General features: G+C 48.7%; 4 protein-coding genes across 7 annotated transcripts; 2 read left to right on the forward strand and 2 right to left on the reverse strand.

Annotated features, from left to right (window-relative positions):
* The first annotated feature begins 1,306 nt into the window (after positions 1-1,306).
* On the forward strand, positions 1,307-9,600 carry LOC108159983 (mucin-5AC). 4 transcript variants are annotated; one of them, XM_033391291.1, is made up of 5 exons: positions 1,307-1,942; positions 6,050-6,307; positions 6,908-8,356; positions 8,693-8,875; positions 8,932-9,600. In XM_033391291.1, exons 1-5 carry the CDS (start codon positions 1,834-1,836, stop codon positions 9,336-9,338), a joined length of 2,406 nt encoding a protein of 801 aa, XP_033247182.1. In that variant the 5' UTR covers positions 1,307-1,833; the 3' UTR covers positions 9,339-9,600. The 4 variants fall into 4 exon arrangements, with proteins under 4 accessions (XP_033247182.1, XP_017149171.1, XP_017149172.1 ...); XM_017293682.2 differs by having other exon boundaries at positions 1,308-1,942; positions 6,908-8,875; XM_017293685.2 differs by having other exon boundaries at positions 1,309-1,942; positions 8,177-8,875.
* A 434-nt stretch (positions 9,601-10,034) lies between these two features.
* Positions 10,035-13,248, reverse strand: LOC108159984 (probable peroxisomal acyl-coenzyme A oxidase 1). Its single transcript, XM_017293686.2, has 8 exons — positions 12,713-13,248; positions 12,240-12,402; positions 11,886-12,178; positions 11,422-11,827; positions 10,844-11,350; positions 10,671-10,776; positions 10,453-10,608; positions 10,035-10,383 (listed from the first exon to the last, which is right to left on the reverse strand). Exons 1-8 carry the CDS (start codon positions 12,852-12,854, stop codon positions 10,123-10,125), a joined length of 2,034 nt encoding a protein of 677 aa, XP_017149175.1. The 5' UTR covers positions 12,855-13,248; the 3' UTR covers positions 10,035-10,122.
* A 708-nt stretch (positions 13,249-13,956) lies between these two features.
* LOC108160234 lies at positions 13,957-15,674 on the forward strand. The gene is made up of 5 exons (XM_017294091.2): positions 13,957-14,167; positions 14,235-14,429; positions 14,489-14,627; positions 14,686-14,905; positions 14,971-15,674. Exons 1-5 carry the CDS (start codon positions 14,012-14,014, stop codon positions 15,587-15,589), a joined length of 1,329 nt encoding a protein of 442 aa, XP_017149580.1. The 5' UTR covers positions 13,957-14,011; the 3' UTR covers positions 15,590-15,674.
* A 223-nt stretch (positions 15,675-15,897) lies between these two features.
* On the reverse strand, positions 15,898-18,749 carry LOC108160232 (probable peroxisomal acyl-coenzyme A oxidase 1). Its single transcript, XM_017294086.2, has 8 exons — positions 18,337-18,749; positions 18,063-18,225; positions 17,715-18,007; positions 17,252-17,657; positions 16,687-17,193; positions 16,524-16,629; positions 16,299-16,454; positions 15,898-16,234 (listed from the first exon to the last, which is right to left on the reverse strand). The coding sequence occupies exons 1-8, from the start codon at positions 18,470-18,472 to the stop codon at positions 15,974-15,976; spliced, it is 2,028 nt and encodes a 675-aa protein (XP_017149575.1). The 5' UTR covers positions 18,473-18,749; the 3' UTR covers positions 15,898-15,973.
* Between the last annotated feature and the right edge of the window lie 93 nt (positions 18,750-18,842).

An 18,842-nucleotide genomic window follows, 5' to 3' on the forward strand; every position in this document is an offset into this window, starting at 1 on the left:
CTGAATACCATAGACGTTGGATAGTGGATGGGTTTATCATTCAAAAATAATCGTTGTCTGTATGACCGGACCTGCAGAAACATTCTTCACAATACTGACGGCACATCGTACAAGTTCGCCTCCACATGACGATGATCTAATCAACGATCGTGTTAATCGCTGGAACGGGCTTAAATGACAAAATTTCATCGATCACTGACTCCGCACTGATCAACGCATCTTCATTGATCTATCAACTCAACGTCTGGCCTGGTCGGGGTCTGGCTCTGACTCGATCCAGCCAAAATTTCAATGCAGCCCGATTCGCCCCAGTAGACTTCGCAGGCTTCGGGCTTCGAATGTCAATGTTTCTGTCAACGTTGTTTTTAAAGACTGACTCTGACGACAGTCACTCTGAGAACAGGATCTGTCGGATCTGTGATAAATGGTTCGCATAAATTATGCATTGTTAGCATAATATTTGACAAAAATCAAGCCAAACCTGTCAACTAAAAATAAAACAAAGCCAAACACATTCGTTTTCAATTTCCATTTGCATTTTGACTGCGTGTGTTTTTTCTGTTGTAATACCCTTCTAGGGGATGGTAGTGGTAGAGACATCCAGTCTGTTTCCACGAAAAGTAGATCCTCAATGTTCGAGTTTTTTCTGCCTGAGATTTCTGTCGATATAGTTTGAGGGTATGCTAATCTTCGGCCAAAAAGCTACCCTTTTTTTCTGTTTATGCTAAATTTCTGTCTGTCTGAGAGTCGTTTGGTTTTGCTTTGGATTGGAAATGTTCGGCTGGAATGTTAAGCGGCTGTTAGCTGAATGTTGGATGTGGGAATGGGCTGTGCATCGGATCAGATCAGATCAGATGGGGCGGTGCGCAGTGGCTGACCTTGAACGTCATTGGCAATACGTCAGCGTGTGTGAGTGTAGAACAGTGTAGACAACAATTACATCAATTAGCTTACACTGCTTTCCAGTTGCAGCAGGCAATGGAAATGCGATTCAGAAAGAAGGGCTATCTTTGGGAATCCAAGCATTCGATGATGCTCTAATGGCAACTAAATGAAATTACGATTTGATTTTCTGAGTCGCGTAAAAACATTTGAAGTGGAAGTACGGTACCCCTCTTGAAGGGGAATGCAAAAGACTGGACAGAGTCAATCAGTAAACAAAACAGTTAGTGTTCCAGTATTTCCCTGGCTTATATTACCTGGAAGCCGATGCTGCTGCCGCTGCCAACGCCGGAGCCAGCGCCAGCGCCACAGTCACAGCCAGAGCAAGAGCCATGCTCCAAGTCAAGCTTCAAGCTCCAAGCGCTGCCAAGTTTATTGAAACCGCAGAACTCGTGAGCTGCGGACGTGTCTCGCTCGATCGCACCACCGCGCCACCTGTTAAATCCTCTCCGTTCGCTCTCTCTCGCACTCACACTCTCACTCTCAATCTGAAACTCAATCTCCCGATCGACTCCTCATAGCTGCTAGTTGCATCGTCGTCGGACGCGCGTCTTGGGGATTCGTGATATCGTGTCGCAGTTTGATTGAATTTGATGTGAATAATAGGCTGGAGAAGAGGCTGGAATATTACATATTATTTGTATTTGGCAATACGGTGTTGTGCACACGCCGCCGCCGGCTCGCTTGCGTTGCCTTCGATTTTGTCATCGCCGCGGCTCCGATCATTGTTATTCTGCTCCTACGCAATAATTATTCGAACTCGCTCGCGGATTTCGACTCTGTATTTGGGCAATGCCCAATTCTAAATTGTTAATTGCGTGACAAAGACAACAAATAACAAACAAAAAAATACAACAGCGAGCAACTGTAAATCCTACCCTACCCACGAAAATGCAAATCAAAATGAAAAGACCACAGTGCGGCGGTGATAGCTCTGCCAGCATTACCGCTACGCTGATGCTGCTGCTCCTCAGCGTCCACGCAGCCATTGGAAGGCCTGGTATAAAAATAGAAACAAAAATATAGCAGAAAACCATAGCACTATCGTATAACGTTTCGATTGCGTTATCGGCATCGCTTCAATTTGCACGATTATGCGAATCCGATATTCGCTCTTGGAATTAATATCTCTTTCTCTCTTGCGCATCTGTTTCGCTTTTTGTCTTCTTTACGTCTACGCATGCGCATGCCTAACAGTTTTTAATATTTAATGTTATATATGTATGTGTGTTTACTGTAATCTGTAATCGAAAGAAGCTTGGATAGGGCATGAATTGTTTACGTCCAATATCCAAGCTTCCTTCGACCTCCAAGTGTTACTAATTTTATGTGTTTTTTACCCTACCCTACCACTACCACCCACCCCCACTGTCCCCACCCTACCACTTTGTGTTGCTCTTAGACCTTAGCTCCAAGTCTCACCGAAATCACATTCTACAACAGAAAGCACTTATACTTACCTCGCAAACGACCTTCATTCATGCTCATGACCCACATTGAGGGGCGGATAAGAGTCCTGCTCGGGAGAAATCCACATCCACCTGCACCTTGCCTTCCCTCAACCTCAAATACGTTGGAAATGCTGCTACTGCAGTTTAATCTGTTTTTATTTAATAAAAAAAACTGTTTGGGGGCTCGAGGAAATTAGGCGCAGATCACTACGATCCGGACCCAAGCGAAGTCAAGTAGCCGCTGCAAAAACAAACAGACGGCGGCATCGAGTTCCCAAACTGAAATTCGAGCAGAGCTGATGCTGATGGCTTTGTACCCAAGAAAAATAAAGCTACAGAAACATCAGCAGCAACAGCAACAGCCAGCAGCAGCAGCAGCAGCAGCAGCCGATGTTATGCAAGCGACACCAAGCGACAGATAACGTGACTGGCAAGGCTCTTCCCCTGAATCGTTGTCGATCTTCCTCCTCCTCCTACTCGACTTCGTCTCCATCTTCGGCTTCAGGCAGGGACAATGCTCGGTGGAGGGGCATGCGACCTCTGGGACGAGCTGTGCTTCCCATTCTCCAACCACCCTGAGTAGGGGTCTGGTCCCAGGCCCAGCAGAGCAGAGGTCTATAAATTTAGCGACGCTTTCGAGAAGACGATTTGTTAACAGAGTTGTTTACACCACCTTCGGCTTCAATCCGCTGTTGATGGGGCTTTTTTTTAGGTCATGGGGCCACAAATGGGAAGCTTCAAGCTAAACAAAAAACAGAAGAAGAAGAAGCTTTTATGACAGATAGATCAGGACAGGTTGGAATAGTTATAAAGGGATATGGCTGGCAACTATTCCGCTTAATTGGATAATAATAAGACCGAAACCGTAATCGACACAGACACCACAAACATATACATACATATGTATCTTTAGGCATTATCTAATGCTCAGAGTATTTCTTTAATGGATTTCTATGGTTGTTCACACGAGATTTGTCGGTTTCAGATTTCGAATTTTCGGCAATCAATGGACCTATCGTAATGAATGGTCCCGTACGTGATAATTAGCAAATTCGCACGACCTGGCGACTCCTATGGGGTCTCAATTGGGGAATCGTGCTTTATTTTCGCTTTTTATGATTAATGGCTCGACTTGAGCTTATCGTAATTAAAACACAATGGGATATCAACCAGTTATAGATACAGATGAAGATATACCGAGTATACCGCGAGTAGAGACGGCAGTAACTTGATTTCGTCACAGAAAATCACATTTCGTTTTGCAATCGATTGCCACAGGCAAGCAGATACTTCTTCAAATTCTTCAAAAGATCACCCGACACCCGTCTAGAACGTTCGCTTTATTCCAATAAATATTTATGTATTTATGGGAGAGTCTCAGTTTCCCTGACATTTCCATGCGATCTGGTTTCCTTTTCGCAATAATTTACCCCATATCCATCCGATCCGATCGAGGCAATCATTTCAAGTGCAATAAACACGAGCTTTGCATCTGATTTGTTTTAAAAACAAGGTATTATTTACACGCTGGCTTTTGTTTCTTGGGATTTTTATGACTTTTGAAACATTTTTCGCGTTGAGTTTCGCGTCAAGTGTGTGGGGGCTGGGAGCCCAATAAGTCGATAACTCAAGGCCCTCCGAGAGGATGATACAAAACGAAGATTAATCAAAATCCATTACAATTTTTTTGCTGATTTTTTATTTCTGCTGAAGGTTGACTAAACATAAAAACTTGTCAAAAAACAAAATACAACCAAAAAAAAAAATATTAATGAAACAAAACGAAAGACAATCAGGCAGACGGCAGACAAAACTGTACAATTGGCAAGTGAAAAATACAAGTATTTTCAAGCTGCCCCAAGAAATCCCATTGCATTGTGCTTGGGGCTTGTGGGGGTGCAGATGTCGTGAAGCTGTCAATCAATTAAAATTAAATTGAATAAACATATTAGCGGAGAGGCAGATAAAGATGGTGTTGGCTGTCGCTGGCGATGGAGACAAGCAAAATTAATTGGCCTGAACTTGAGGCCTGGTCTCAGGCGGAAGTGTGGTGGCTGGCTGTAAGGGAATTTCAATTACCCAAAAACACTTTGTGCCATAATGAGTAATGGTGGATGCTTGTATCTTCATCTGATCGCTCACAGGCATTCATATTTATGAGTACGAGTATGCGATGGGTTCAGAATGGAAGGAAAGTTCAGGGTTTCCAGCCCCAAATGGGAATCCAGATAGAGCCGAACCGAACCCATCTGGAATGCAAATCACAACCGCATTATACGAGTATGTGTATATAAAATAAATAATATGCACATACATATGCTTAGTAGCCGGAACTAACTAGCCAAAGCCAAAGACTAAGCAAATCGAATGAATGGAACGCCCATCATGATCTGGCATTCCGTTTGAGGCTTAGTCACAGACGAGTTTCCGAGCAGAAACCGCATTTCCAGAATTCCCCCACAGCAAGAGAGAGTGAGCTGTAGAGGGGAAGTGACTTATTAAAATATTATTCAGTTATTCCGATGTAAACAGGAATCGAGCAATCGAGGCAGGGATCACAAATCTCAGCAATCGCAGATCAAATCGCCACTTGGCTGAGAATGGAGAACTGTGCAAGCCTCCAAGTAAATTGTTATTAATTATTCGCACACGGCACGAGCGCACCGCACAGAACCGCCGACTGTAACACAGTCTCCAACACATAACGAAAATACTGTCTGTCGGGAGGGTCGTCGATGATTAACAATTAATTTGGCCATTGAATTGTCCCGCCTGTTCCGGGCCCCTGTCACATGGCTTCCCACAGTCCCAGGGGTAGGAACAATGAAAACGCTAATTGAAAGGCGGGAGGTTACAGTGCGTTTCGTGCACCTGTGATAGCGGTGGGTTCTGTTTTCTCAGCAGATAATTAATAGGTTTTTCCTACAGCTGCGGGCTTTCCCCCTACTGTTAGGCACCTCCTTTCTATGGCAGCTTTATCGTATAGTGGACTATGAAACGCACTCTAACTGTGCCCTAACTGGACCAACAATTGGAGGCGAAAACAAAAGACTTAGGCAACGAACTTGGTGGCCATTTTGCTTGCATGCCATGCCGTTGAACACCTGTCCCACCCACACAACCACACAAACACACACAGCATCCACACCTTCCACACACACACACACTCATGCACAAGCAATCGTAGTCAGTGACTAACTTTTAAAATTGAATTTTATTTGGTGGCAGACCTTTGTGTAACTAACAGAAGCCACATTGCATGGCAAAGCACCTTCACAGCAACAGCACCTCAGCACCACACAACAGTCACAATAGTCACAACAGAATCACCCATCCAGAGGAGAGACATCTATCCATCCAAATGTATGGCCCATCTCAGTCAATGTCAATCAATCAGCGGCAAGAGGCAAGAGGAGGAGGCAAGCGGGAAGTGGCAAGTGGCAGGAAAATTGCCCAAGAGCCTCCCGCGGCTGACTCATCTGTCACCCAGAAACCCCACCATCTACCCCATCAGCTACTTCATCGTCCTCGTCTCGGTACTCTGTACTCTTCTGCTTTTGCTTCTGCATCTGCTTCTAACACCTTTCAACTCTCTGAAGAGGTTTTGCAAGCCACTGAAACCAGCAACCAACCCCCCCTCCCTTCTCCTCCCGCAGATGTACGGCCCTCGCCATTCGCCTTAGAGCTGCAGCCGCCACTGGCGCAGACGGCGGAGGCATTCAATGGGGCCGGAGTGGGCGGCCAAAGGTCCGTCGACAGTTACGGCAATCCGATCGCGGGTCTGCGTCCCATCGACACGCCCGACGGGCGCAAGGTAGTCAGCGCCCAGGGCCTCCAGTTCGAGATACCTACCTATGCGTCCGGCATCACGGAGATCCGACAGCCGGCAGATGATCTGCTCCCGCCCCACATTGGTGAGTTGACAACAGGAACAGCAACAGCAAGAGAGGCAGCTGCAGCTGCAGCCAGAGCGACGGCCAGTCCAACGCGAGCAGCAGCGACCAGCGGTGCAGCAGGGACTGCCGCGAACGGTGCACCGCAAACACCAACAGACACAACAGACACAAATGCCTTGGTTGCACCACTCACAAGCACTAGCACCCGCACTAGCACCCGCTCACCCACACCCACAATTAGCACCACTCATGTAGAAGCACTAACCCCAGAAACCACAAATGAAATTGCGGGGAAGCTCTTTAAGCGCGATTTACCTGAAACCCACAGCAAAGCCAGTTCCAACTCCACTTCCACTCAATATGCCATTGCCCCGCCCAGTCCCCGTCATTCCCCGCCCACTTTTACCCTGCTCCGGCTGAATCCCTTTGGCCCCAACTCAATCATTACACAGATTAGTACAGCATCCCCAACCAGTCGCAGTCCCAGTCCCAGTCTCAATCTCTGTCCTTGCCCCTCGTACCCGTCCTCTCCGCCTTCCTCACTGTCTTCGAATCCAAATCCAGGATCCAGACCTCTGTTAGATGTGAAATACTTAAATACGAATCCTTCCCAACTAGATGCCATCGCAGTGGGCCTGGACACGAGCACCGATCAGAACTCATTCGCACGAGCCCCAGCATCCGTATCCGCATCCGTATCTGCATCTGCATCCGCACCAGCACCAATACCAGCCACATCACTAACACCACCAAAGCATAGCCCATCCCCCAGCACGACGACTGTCACCACAGATGTGGAGGTGGAACAGGCCCAGCTGGTGCCGATCCAGCAGCAGCAAGAGGAGAGCGTCCAGGAGCCGCTGGTGGCCAGTGGAACACTGCCCGAGTATATCCGAGAGTTGCAGCGTCAGGATCCGGACATTGGCGGCCCAGTGCCATGGACTCCGGCACCGAATGCAGCGCCCCTGAGTGTCATCGCCTGGGACCTGTTGCCGCCGCATCTCACAGACCCTGTCACCACCCCTGCCCCGACCTTGGAGCCACTGATAATCACCGAGCAACAGCCGACGCGGTACGTGCTGGGAGTGGAGAATCCTGCCAGTCACAACATTCGCCTGAGTTTGAGCAGCGGCGATGCCCTGACGCCGGCGGCCCCTGTGCCGCACCAACAGACGCAGGGCCAGGTGTCGGTGGTGCCGCTGCAGCGGGATGGACCGGAGGCTCATGGAACCAATGCACATGTGGGCAGCACGACGCCGAGCAATGCGGGTGGTAGATTCCCCAATCGCCATCGCGGAACGGCGCACTATAGCACCACCAGAAGCACGACGACGACGCCAAGGCCGCGGAGTACGAGCACTACTCAGCCCCCAATGACGACAACAACAACAACAACAACAAAAGCAACAACTACAACAACAACCAGCACAACTAGGAGAACAACGACACCAAGACCATTCACAACGACCAGAAGAACGACGACAGTGCAGCCAACGCCCCGCAGCACCACCCCCTTGGATCCGTCCACCTTCTACAGACTGGACAACAACGAGGAGTACGCGTACACGCTGCCCCCCTGGCTGCAGGAAGTCACCGATCCGGACCTCGACGTGGCCGTCACCTTTATCGTGCCCAAGGACAATGACCAGTACAATCACACGCTGGCCGACGATTTGGAGCCGCCGTACGAGCCGTTCGTGGAGCTCAACAACATTCAGTTGACGCCGCCACCGACGGCTGAGCCTGCGCCATTGCATACGACGCCGAGCACCACAACTAGTACCACCAGGGCCCATACCCATACCCATACAACAACGCACAGCACCCAACCACAGCACACAACAAAAACACAGAAAACGAAACTGATCACAACCACTCACCACACAGATCTCCTGAAAGGGGCAACGGGAACGGCAACCACGCCCACGACAGCGGAGGACAACAGCCCATTTGATTCGTCAACGGTGCCGGCCTGGCTGCGAGACTTCGACTATCCGGACGTGGGACCAGGAGTGCCCTACAATCCGGACAACTTCAAGGAGGCAGCTTTGACGCAGCCGGCGGGAGGTAGTAAGCCAATTGACTTTAGGCCCCAGGGCTTTGAGCCAGCAGCATCACGCTCCCCGACCATCCCACCAACACCAACACCAATCCCGACCAGAGCAGCCCCAGCTGCGGCCTCCGTCTCCTCCGCTTTTCCATCCAAAGTCTCGCTTCCGCTTCCAGGCACCGCCCAGGGCATCGACAGCAGTCTCAGCAGCACCAATGAGAGCCCAGAGCCGCCGCTGGTACTGGTGCCGCCAGCTGACAAGCCCAGCGATGAATCCACCTCGTTCTTCGCCTCCAGCAGCACGAGCAGCGTCCCACAAAATCCTAGTACAAACTCTATCACCAATTTTGCAGCACGCTTTGATACCCAAGGCATTCAGTCCGCCGCCCAGAACCAGGCGCCTAAGGCCGTCCCCGAGGACCAGTTCCCGCCCTTCAATGCCGGCGGCTCCACTGAGGGCGTCACCAAGAAGGTGGAGTACACAAAGAGCGACGAGGGAAAAGTGATCAGCACCCCGATCAGTGGACAGCGCAAAGGTGAGTACGCCATCAATACCCCCGAGAGACCACCATCTGATGTTATCTTCCATCAGACACATCGACGCCCCCCAGCAACACTGGCAAGTATACAGGAGGATTTGGCGCCCCAGCGGGTCTGCTGCGGCCCCAGGCCCAAGGCTCTTCCGGCTCCGGCGCCAACACCAATCCCGGAGTAGCCAACAGTCCGGACAGCAGTGCTGGCACCTACGTGGCCGGAAACCAGCACGAATTCAGTAACACACTCAAGGCCAACAGGGCTCGTCCTACTGTCAACCCAGGTCGCTACACCGGCGGCTTCGGTGCACCCAACGGTGTTCTCTCTGTTCAGGCCGAGCCGAGACCCTTCCAGCAGCCACAGCAGACGCAACAGCCAGACTCCACCAGCCATTCGAGCCGCTTTGGCGGTCCTCCAGGCGTTTTGGTCCCATTCGACAATGTGCAGCGTGCCGGCGGCCAGTAAGCCAGAGGGCCTGAACGCGGTCACCGATCACCGCAAAAACACTTTAAATTATTTATAATCTAAGTACGAGTACTTATGTTAAATCTTAGAATGTTGTTGATAATGCAACTAATTTCATTTCCCGTGACCCTTTTGTAGTAACAATCTATGCGAACCTTTCGAAAGTTTTCGAGTTTCCATGTTGTATGTAGCATAAGCTTACACTAATGCGAAACGCTCCTTGAACAATAAAATCGCCTGTCGACTATCGAAATGAACAAAAGGAGAATGGAAGGATTAGAACATTGTAGGATTGCTGAAGGAAGATATGAATTCGACGTAAATTTGATCTGTTTAAGGAGCACAATAATCCGCATTGGAGGCACCAAAAAAATCGCACTTCGTTTATGCATCTTTTTATCCTTCTGGGTTTAGGTATTGTATTTGTGAACTTAAACAGATGCCATTATCATACACATGAAGGTCGTGGCTATGTTCACTCCTGCAAAGAACCAGTAACACTATATGTTGTTCATGCAAGTGGAACATTAACATTCTTGACAAATTTCGAAGCAGATATAAACTATGGATTTGCCTTTACGCCTTTAAGTATGCGAGTATCTCAACGCTCACTCTCATCGGATGCTACCAGGATTTAAGGCTGCTTAATTAACGGTTTTCAACAGATTGAAATGTCTAGCCATTACAACCAAAGAGTTTTTGGTTTTTTAAATTTATTTATCGTATATTATCGATAGATAAACAAAACAGATCAAAGATATAGAATGACCTGGCGCGGGACAATTTACAGGTTAGCCTTCATCAGAGGCTTCAGATAGGTCTCGAAGGACTTCTGGACTGGCTTTTGGTTCATGGTGCTGCGCTTGGCCGAATCGAACAGTCGGGGATAGACATTGCCATCATAGCTGCCCAGCACCGAGTTGAGGACGCGATCGTGGAAGCCGAAGCCGTCGCAAACGGCCACAGCATTGGGACGGAACTTCTCCAGAGCCACCTCCAAGCGTTTTTGCAGTGACTTGAGGTCTGCATCGGTGAGGCTGATAAACTGCGAGTGGAGAATGGAGATTGGAATTCGGTAAGATATTAGTCGATTCGATCACTCTATGTTACTTACTCTCAGAACATCGTTCATGTTATTGAGCACGGTCTGGACCAGGAAAAGTTCCAGCACATTCTCCAAAATCTTGTTGAGAGCCGCCGAACGCTTTTGTGCCTTGGGACCTGTGACTTGCTCGAGGAATGTTTGGCAAACAAACTGACGGCCATGCAGCTGTAATTGGAAATAGAAGATAATCGTTGAAAAAAGCTACAATTTAGGCAAAGTCAACCCACCTCTGCTGCTCGGGCCAGTTCAATGCCTGTGTTGTTGGCTGCCACACCCTGCGACTGGCCACTGGCCATGCGCTCTGCTAGGTTCTCGAAGGCAATGCGAGTCTTCCTGCATGGAGAGTGGAGAATGGAGAAGTTAAACAAGTGATTCTCGGATAAAGCAATTTGGAACTCACTGAGTGGCCGTATACTGGAGGGCCTGGATGATGCACTGCCAGGAGTTGTCCCACTTTGGGGACTGCTTCAGCTGCATGGATGTCGCAAAATAGCCGTAGGAGGCCGAGACGGGTTTCTTCTCCACAAACGCAGCCCAGGCCTTGACCAGAGCGCGTCCAATCTGCAGGAGCAGCACTGTGTTCTCGCCCTCGTAGGTGTAGGCTGCCACAGCGTTTCCGTAGATGTTGCTCATGTTGGCAGCAGTCAGGTAGCCGTGTCCGCCGGTGGAGAGACGCAGCCGTTCGATGCCCGCACAGCCGTCTGTTGTTGCAAGGACCTTGAGCGCACAGGACAGGATGTGCATGTCGGGCAGTCGGTCGAACTTGCCGCTGTTGGCCTCCTCCACCGTCTGGGCGTATATCTCCCACATGTGCTCTGCGGCCAGGTGGTATGCCATGCCGTTGGCTATTTCCGGAAAGAGCTTCAGGCGCTGCGTGACATGGTCAATGATCTGGGGCTCCGGCTGACTGCAAGGGGACGGAAGTTATCAACATAAATGGATGGATGAATGGAGGATGAGCACTCTTTGAGCACTTACTTGGCCTCAAAGGGACTCTGGCGGCGCACAGCCGAGTATCGGGTGGCAATGGTAGCCGCCTCCAGCAGCAGAGTGGAGGTCAGGTTGACAATCAGGCAGCGGGTGTAGACCATCGTCAGATAGTTGACCCTCGAGGCGGGGCTGGCCTTGAAGGTGCCATCTCTCTCCACTTTGGCGAACTTCATCAGCATGTTGGTGCGTGGAATGCGGACATTGTCCAGCCCCAAGAATCCCTGGTTGACAGCCACCATTCCCAGTTTCTTCCCCACCTCTCCGATGTCGACGCCGGCCAGTGGCATGTGAGTCTCTGCATCGCGCACAGGCACAATAAACATTTGGACTCCGTGGTGGACATCGGCGATGTACAGCTGTGCCACCAGCATGGCGTGGTTCGCCGTGTGTCCCACTGGCAGAAGGGCAGATCAGTCAGTGACACTTGAAAGGTTACTACGGATACTACTTACAGCCGCCGGGCCACCATTTGTAGGCCTCCAAATTGGGGGTGTGTAGAACAAACTCGTCCGTCTTAGGGTCAAAGTCCGCCCGCGTGGCTATACCTCGCACATTGGTGCCGTGAGCCAGCTCCGTCTGTGCGTAGGTGCCAATGATATTGCAGTTCTCGGCCGCCTTGCCCCATTTCTCGACCTGCTCCGGCGTGCCCTGACCTTTGATCACATCCACGAACATGGTGATGTGCGTGGCCAGTGGATGGTTGGCGGGAAAGAGTCCGTGGCTCTCCACATTGTATAGCAAGCCGCTGCACCAGAAAGAGATTAGAGGAAACGTTCTTTCTAACATGGTCGGGGTGTGGAACTTACGGCCAAATGTCGTTGCCGCCTGGGTTGATCTTGTTCTGGAGCGCCTTCAGCTTGACGGCGGCCTCTGCCACTTTCTTCACGCTCGAGTTGTAGACATCCTCGTGTGACATGTACTCATGATTCAGGCCATAGCCGTCCTCCAGATCGCTAAAGATTGCCCTTTCTGTCGAAAAAATTCGTTATCGCTTGGGGGCGTGGATGTGGATGAGGAGCCGCGGTTTGATAAGCAAGTCTGCTGTCTGCTGTTGCAGTTACCGCTTATCAAATGAAACTTTGCTTGTATCATTATCTGTTACTGATATACCAACATTGGTTGTTCACACGCTTAACAATGTATAAATCTCTTGGACTTTGCCGGTAATTAGACGAACTCTTTGGACCCGACCCTTAATCCTTCGCTGCAAGATTGGCCAGTGAACATGGCCAGCAATCACATAGCCCTCCCCAGGTTTTTGTGGCATGTTTCGACTTACCGACTTCGCGTTTGGTGTTCAGCTTCTCCTGGCCGCCCTGCCACCATGCAGCAAACTCCTCCACATTGAACTCGGCGCCCGTGCGCTCCTTCAGCAGGTCGGGATTGACCGTCTTTGGTATGAGGTTCTTAATGTGTGACATTATTGGATCGGGCCGTTTACAATTTTACTAACAACAAGCAACACTAAGAGCAGTACAGTAGAAAGAGCGGAATGTTCCAACAGCTGTGAGCCCCAACAAAGTAATGGATCGTACAGAGCGATAGTTGCTCGTCGGGCGCGAGCGTGAACGCTTTTGGGAGCAAAGTGCAAGTTGAAGCTTTGTTAAGAGAGAGAGAGAGCCGAACGAGTTAAAAGCATGCACAACATCCATTTAGTCTGTTTATTGATCCGCTGATATTTGTCACTAATTCAAATTACTTGAATTTACTTTGGAATCACCGCATTTTTCCGAACTGTAGAACGCCCAAATGAGGGCCGTACCTCGCATGGAAATATTTTTCATGGTAAACAATTTTTGCCAATGATTTTTATGATTGTCAAGCACAACTACTACAGCTGTTAGTCGAGTATATCAGTTCGCTGTTAGTACGCGCATAACAGCTCGCTGTTAGACAAGCATTAAATTCAAAAAACAACTGTCAACCAGTGCTGCCATTTTACTTATTTTAAGCTAGATTTGGCTAATTTTAAAACCAAATAGCTTGAAAAATATTTGAAATGCTTGAAAGCTAGCTTATTTAAAAGTTAATTTAGCTTATTTTGGCTTAAAATAAAAGTAAGAAAAAATTTCTGTTTTTTGATTTTATTGTAATGTTTGTTAATTTTTAGAGAGAAAACTGATAGATATTATATTTCTTGTTCATATTTTGGGAAATCATCCAATTTTGTGTAAAAATGTATCGTAATTTTTCGTTGATAACTTTTAGTTACACTACAGTAATGCACATGTTTGCACATTTACATAAGGAAAAAAAAATAATCAAAATTTCCACAATTTCTGGTTAAATTTTGATGAATTTAAGGAGTGTCTACGCAATGTGCCAGCTGACCACAAAGTCGTACTGCTGCTTTTATAAAACAAAAATTGGGGCCAAGTTGTGCGAATTACGGCAGCATGCTGTCGCTAAAAAACAATGCAACAACAATGTGCAAATGTGCAAGCATGGCACAAACTAATTTTTAGCTTATTCTAGCTTATTCTTGTTCTTAAATCTAGCTTATGGTGACTTTCAAAATCTGGCAGCACTGCTGTCAACACCTTTGCCCCCCTTAGAACAAGAACCAGACAACTACAAAATGCTAACAGTAATAGAAATAAATGGAAGAAAGTTCATAATGAATTTCTTGGCCTCAGGCCCAGACACTGGGATTTATCTACAGTGCCACGACCTAGCGCTCGAGCAAAGCTACACAGAATCTGTGGTACCTAGCGATTTCACCAGGCGCTTGAAGGTAAGTTTTCTGGACCAGAACACATGCACATACAAATGCAGGGGCAAAATTAAACTAATGTTTGCAGATGCTGAACTCTCGAGTGAAGTTCCCAGAAGATGATGCACGCGAGGTTCTAGTCAGTGGCGGCGATCTACCCACATATGCTTCGCTGAGCGAGGCAGACCAGGATGCGGGATGCGTGCTGCAACTTAAATATAAAATGCTGAACAACATGCCACTCAAGTGGGAGTGGCACCTGAAACGCATAGACAGAGCCTTGGTTAGTTACCGTCCAGATGCGATCCACACTAATGGCTGATTGCCGCTCTTTTGTTTCAGTTTTATCGCAAGGCTTTCATTGACTCCATTTCCTGCGGCAGTAGAATGCGGGATCAGGTGTTCGCGCTGGCCAAGCAGCTGCAGGCTAAAGATGAAGAGCTGAAGCAGTATCGCATCGAGGGCGCCCAGTTGCGCAGAGGTATGTGGCCTGCCGGGTTAGACGAGCATTTGTGCAGCAGTTCTCTTTTCCCTAACAGGCACGGTCACCACAAAGTTGTTTGATATGGAAGCTTTCAAGGCGACGAACAAACAGATGCTCTCAGGTTCGGCCATCTATCAGCAGCTTACAGATGCATATGAGGATTCTTCCTTAAAAATTGTCCCTGGGAATGTCGAAGCACCGAAAGTGTCTGGCCTTACAAGCAGCCAAGCACCTCCATCTTCCAACGTGACTCCCAAACTGAGTCCACGTAACAGGTTAGTTTCCTACGAATTTAGCTCAGTTCGGTTCGGAGTTCAGTCATACACTATTTTTTATGCAGGAAGCGTAAGGCTCTGGAAAGCGCCAAATTTCATATTGAACGTAAGGTGCTACGACGTCGTGCCCAAGGACCAATCGAGTACAAAGAGTCCCAAAGCAGCCAGGAGGAGATCGCAGGAGCAGCAGAGCACATAAAGCAGGAACCACCTGTTGTGAAAGGGCAACACATAAAGACGGAAAGCGTAGATCCCGCAGCGGCTCGTCCAGTAGCAGCAGAACACATAAAGCAGGAACCTCCTGTTGTAAGAGAACAAAACATAAAGAAGGAAAGCGTAGATCCCTCATCAGCTCGTACACTAGCAGCAGTAGAAAGAAGTCGTGAGGAGCGACACGCAGTTCTCGCACGTGCCGTATGTGCAGCAGAAATCTTTAACCCGAAGTCTTCTGTTGAAAAAGCTTCAGAAATAATGGCTCCAGCAGTTACTGAACTTGCTGTTGCAGTGTCAGAAAAAACCATAAACCAGGAGCCATTATACGTCGATGCTGCAATAGCTTCAGAAACAATAAATATAGATACGGAACCTCCTCCTGCAAATGAAGCCCCCACTGGATTGGATTCAGTCTTAGTTTCATTGAAAGAAATGGAGAGCTTCCTCTCCAAGACCAAAAACCAGTTTTAGCACACAAAAAGTTAATTTTTCACTGTAATCTATAGACTGCAAGTAAAACTTGCACTAAATGTGATAATAAATATATAGCACGTTACATTTTCTGTAGTCCATTGTCAGTCCATCAGGTATGGCCCTTAGTGGTGGCAAGTACCAATTGAAGAGCTCCCATCTTGGAGCTGAACATATCGGTGGGGGCCACCAGATGGTGTGCAATCTGCATATTACAAGAGATAGACAAAAGCTATTTTAAGATGTTCAAATGCTGTTCCAAGTAAAAGTAAATCTTGTGGATACCCATTGAAATTAAAAAAGAGAACTAACAATACAAAAAAGATATTTTGATAACACACTTATAAGAGTCATAAACATATACATATTTAGATTGCACTGGTACTAGATATTGGACTTCATGAAGGGCTTAAGATGCTCGTGGAAGGACTTTGGAACCGACTTCTGGTTCATGGGATTCTTCATGGCCGCATCGAAAATTCTCTCGTAGGCGTTGCCGTCAAAGGAACCCAGCGTGGAGTTAAGTTGCACATCGCTAAAGTCGAAGCCATCCACAATGGCCACAGCATCGGGACGGAGCTTGGTCAGCACCGTTTCCAAGCGGTCCTGCAGCCGGGTCAGATCCGTGTCCGTCAAATTGATGAACTGCATAAGTTAATTTATCAAAATAGTCAGTGTTTTAGCGATCATTCTATGTGGGCTAACTTACTCGAAGAAAGTTGGCCATGTGATTGAGCGACTCCTTGACCACGTAAAGTTCCAATAGGTTCTCCAGGACTCGGTTCAGCGCAGCTGAGCGGGTCTTTGCCTTGGGACCTGTTACCTCGTCGGCAAATGAGGAGAAAACAAAGGCGCGGCCATGTAGCTGCGAATCATATGATTAAAGAATCAAGTTCAGAGTGGGTCAAAGTCCAAACTATGTCAGCAAACTAACCTCAGCTGCCTGAGCGAGCTCGATTCCCGTGTGGTTGGCTGCTGTCTCCTCAGTTTCGCCTCTGGACAGACGATTAGACAGGCTCTTGAAAGCCAAGGCGGTCTTTCTGTAAGTTAAGTGATTGTCAGAGGAGCGCAATCAAGTGGGACAGGGTTTTACTGACTTGGCGGCATTAAACTGCATAGCATGCACCATGTTCTCCCAGGTGCCGGTCCACGAACCAAATTCGGGCTTCTTTTGCACCTCAGCCAAGTACCTAACGGTGGGTGCTAGGGGAGCTCCACTCAGCGCCGCGCGCCACGACTTCATCAGAAAGCGGCCAATCTGCAGGAGCAGAACTGTGTTCTCGCCTTCATAGGTGCAAGCTGCCGTGGCATTCACGTAGACGTGGCACATATTGGAGGAGCTGAGATAGCCATGACCTCCGCAGGCCAGGCGCAGCCTCTCAACGCCGATGGTCGAGTCCGAAGAGCAGTTCACTTTTAAGGCACAGGACAGAGAGTGCAGCTCCGGGAGACGCTCATACTTTCCGTTGGATATGTCGCCCAAGGTAATGTCGTACAGGTTCCAGAGGTGCGCGCTGGCCAGGCGGTAGGCCACGCTGGTCGCTATCTCCGGAAACAGCTTCATTTGCTGCGTCACGTGGTCCATAATCTGTGGCTCTGGCTCCCTGCCAGAAAAGACAAAATTACTCCAAACGTTCAACTGCAGAGCTGCATGGGTCTAACTTGGGATTGATGGGACTCTGTCGGCGCACGGCTGAATAGCGAGTGGCGATGGTGGCGCCAATAGCCAGCATCACGGCATTGTTCCAGGCAATCACACAGCGCGTGCGCACCATGGCGAAGTAGGTGAGGACATTCGCCGGACTACTGACATAGCTGCCGTCGGCATTGACTTGCGCATGGCGCATCAGCATGCGGGTACGGGGAATGCGGACGTTCTTCAGGCCCAGGAACCCGTTGTTAACGCCAATGAAGCCCATCTTCTTGCCGATGTCACCGATGTGGATGCCGGGAAGAGGCTCGTGCGACTCCTCGTCGCGCACCTGAACATAGAACATGTGTGGACCCTTTGGCTTATTGTCAATGTACAGCTGGGCCATCAACATGCAGTGGTTGGAGCTGTGCCCCACTGTGGGAAAATCTTGGTTACATATTATTGGAAAAACGTACAGTTGATTGCACTTACAGCCTCCAGGCCACCACTTGTAGGAGGATATCTTGGGAGTGTTCAGCACAAACTCGTCCGTATTCTGATCAAAATCAGCCCGGGTCTCAAGTCCGCGAAGGTACGTGCCATGCCCCAGCTCTGTCTGGGCATACGTTCCGCAGACCTCAAAGTTCTCTATCCGCTTGCCGAACTCCTCGTACTGTTCGGGGGTGCACTGAGCCTGCAGTGCCTTTACAAGCATCACGTACATCACACCGAAGGGATTGCCACCTGGAATCAGGCCCCACATGACCTGGTTGTCATAAAGTGTACTGAGAAAACCAATTAAATATCATCGGTTAAGACACATCTAGCAGATCCACTTACGGCCAGTAGTCGTTTCCCCCGGGATTACGCTCCTTCTGCAGCCGCTGCAGCTTCTTGGCCGCCAGAATGGCCCACTTGCTGGAAGCCTCGTAGATCTCCTCGTGCGACTTGTTGTGCAACTGTTGCACCTCCTCCACATCCATATCCTTTTGCAGGTATTCTCCTGCAAAGCCAAAACCAATATAGCACAGTCAGCATGATTTTCACGCGAAGGTAATTGAGTTTGTTGGCTCCGAAAGATTAGCAAAAGTAGGTGCAAGTTTTTGTTACGTACGCACGTCACGGCTGAACTTTAGCTTTTCCTCGCCACCTGACCACCAGGCTGCGAACTCTTCGCTGCTGAAGCTGGCCGCATCGCGCTCCTTCTGGATATCGGGATTGACGCTAGTTGGGATTACAGATGGTGCCATTTTCTTTTGTTTGAATGCGCTACGAGAAGAAAATCGATCGCCACTTGTTGTTGCTTCTTGTTGTTCCGGCTAAATGGGGGCCACCGCTCAACGATTTCACTTTTATTAAGAGCAAGCCAGCAAGAAACTTTGCACGTTTGCTCTTTCGACTTCGGATTGTGCATGTGTGCGGGCACAAAAGTAGAGACAACGGCACCCATACGTGCAAAAGATGTCTTGCAAATCTACACCAACTGCCACTTAAGCCTATCAGCATTGTTAGCGCGACCTCGTATAACTATAATTGTTCCAGATAAGCAAATTTGCTGTAATTCTATTGTGGTTTGAAAATCAGCTGTTAACTTAACATAGAATCACTTCTATGTACATA

This window comes from Drosophila miranda, chromosome 3, assembly GCF_003369915.1.
Source record: "Drosophila miranda strain MSH22 chromosome 3, D.miranda_PacBio2.1, whole genome shotgun sequence".
Taxonomy (NCBI): domain Eukaryota; kingdom Metazoa; phylum Arthropoda; class Insecta; order Diptera; family Drosophilidae; genus Drosophila; species Drosophila miranda.

Excerpts from the sequence above, each read along its gene's own strand:
- LOC108159983 (XM_017293682.2), top strand. The coding sequence starts at position 1,834 with ATGCAAATCAAAATGAAAAGACCACAGTGCGGCGGTGATAGCTCTGCC. Across the intron at positions 1,943-6,049 it reads CGCAGCCATTGGAAGGCCTG|ATGTACGGCCCTCGCCATTC; the intron begins GTATAAAAATAG and ends CTCCTCCCGCAG. Across the intron at positions 6,308-6,907 it reads TCTGCTCCCGCCCCACATTG|ATGCCATCGCAGTGGGCCTG; the intron begins GTGAGTTGACAA and ends CTTCCCAACTAG.
- LOC108159984 (XM_017293686.2), bottom strand. The coding sequence starts at position 12,854 with ATGTCACACATTAAGAACCTCATACCAAAGACGGTCAATCCCGACCTG. Across the intron at positions 10,609-10,670 it reads AACTGGCCCGAGCAGCAGAG|CTGCATGGCCGTCAGTTTGT; the intron begins GTGGGTTGACTT and ends TTCCAATTACAG. Across the intron at positions 10,384-10,452 it reads ACATGAACGATGTTCTGAGA|TTTATCAGCCTCACCGATGC; the intron begins GTAAGTAACATA and ends CTCCACTCGCAG.
- LOC108160234 (XM_017294091.2), top strand. The coding sequence starts at position 14,012 with ATGCTAACAGTAATAGAAATAAATGGAAGAAAGTTCATAATGAATTTC. Across the intron at positions 14,628-14,685 it reads GGGCGCCCAGTTGCGCAGAG|GCACGGTCACCACAAAGTTG; the intron begins GTATGTGGCCTG and ends TTTCCCTAACAG. Across the intron at positions 14,906-14,970 it reads AAACTGAGTCCACGTAACAG|GAAGCGTAAGGCTCTGGAAA; the intron begins GTTAGTTTCCTA and ends TTTTTTATGCAG.
- LOC108160232 (XM_017294086.2), bottom strand. The coding sequence starts at position 18,472 with ATGGCACCATCTGTAATCCCAACTAGCGTCAATCCCGATATCCAGAAG. Across the intron at positions 18,008-18,062 it reads GGGGGAAACGACTACTGGCC|TACACTTTATGACAACCAGG; the intron begins GTAAGTGGATCT and ends TGGTTTTCTCAG. Across the intron at positions 16,455-16,523 it reads AGCTCGCTCAGGCAGCTGAG|CTACATGGCCGCGCCTTTGT; the intron begins GTTAGTTTGCTG and ends TATGATTCGCAG.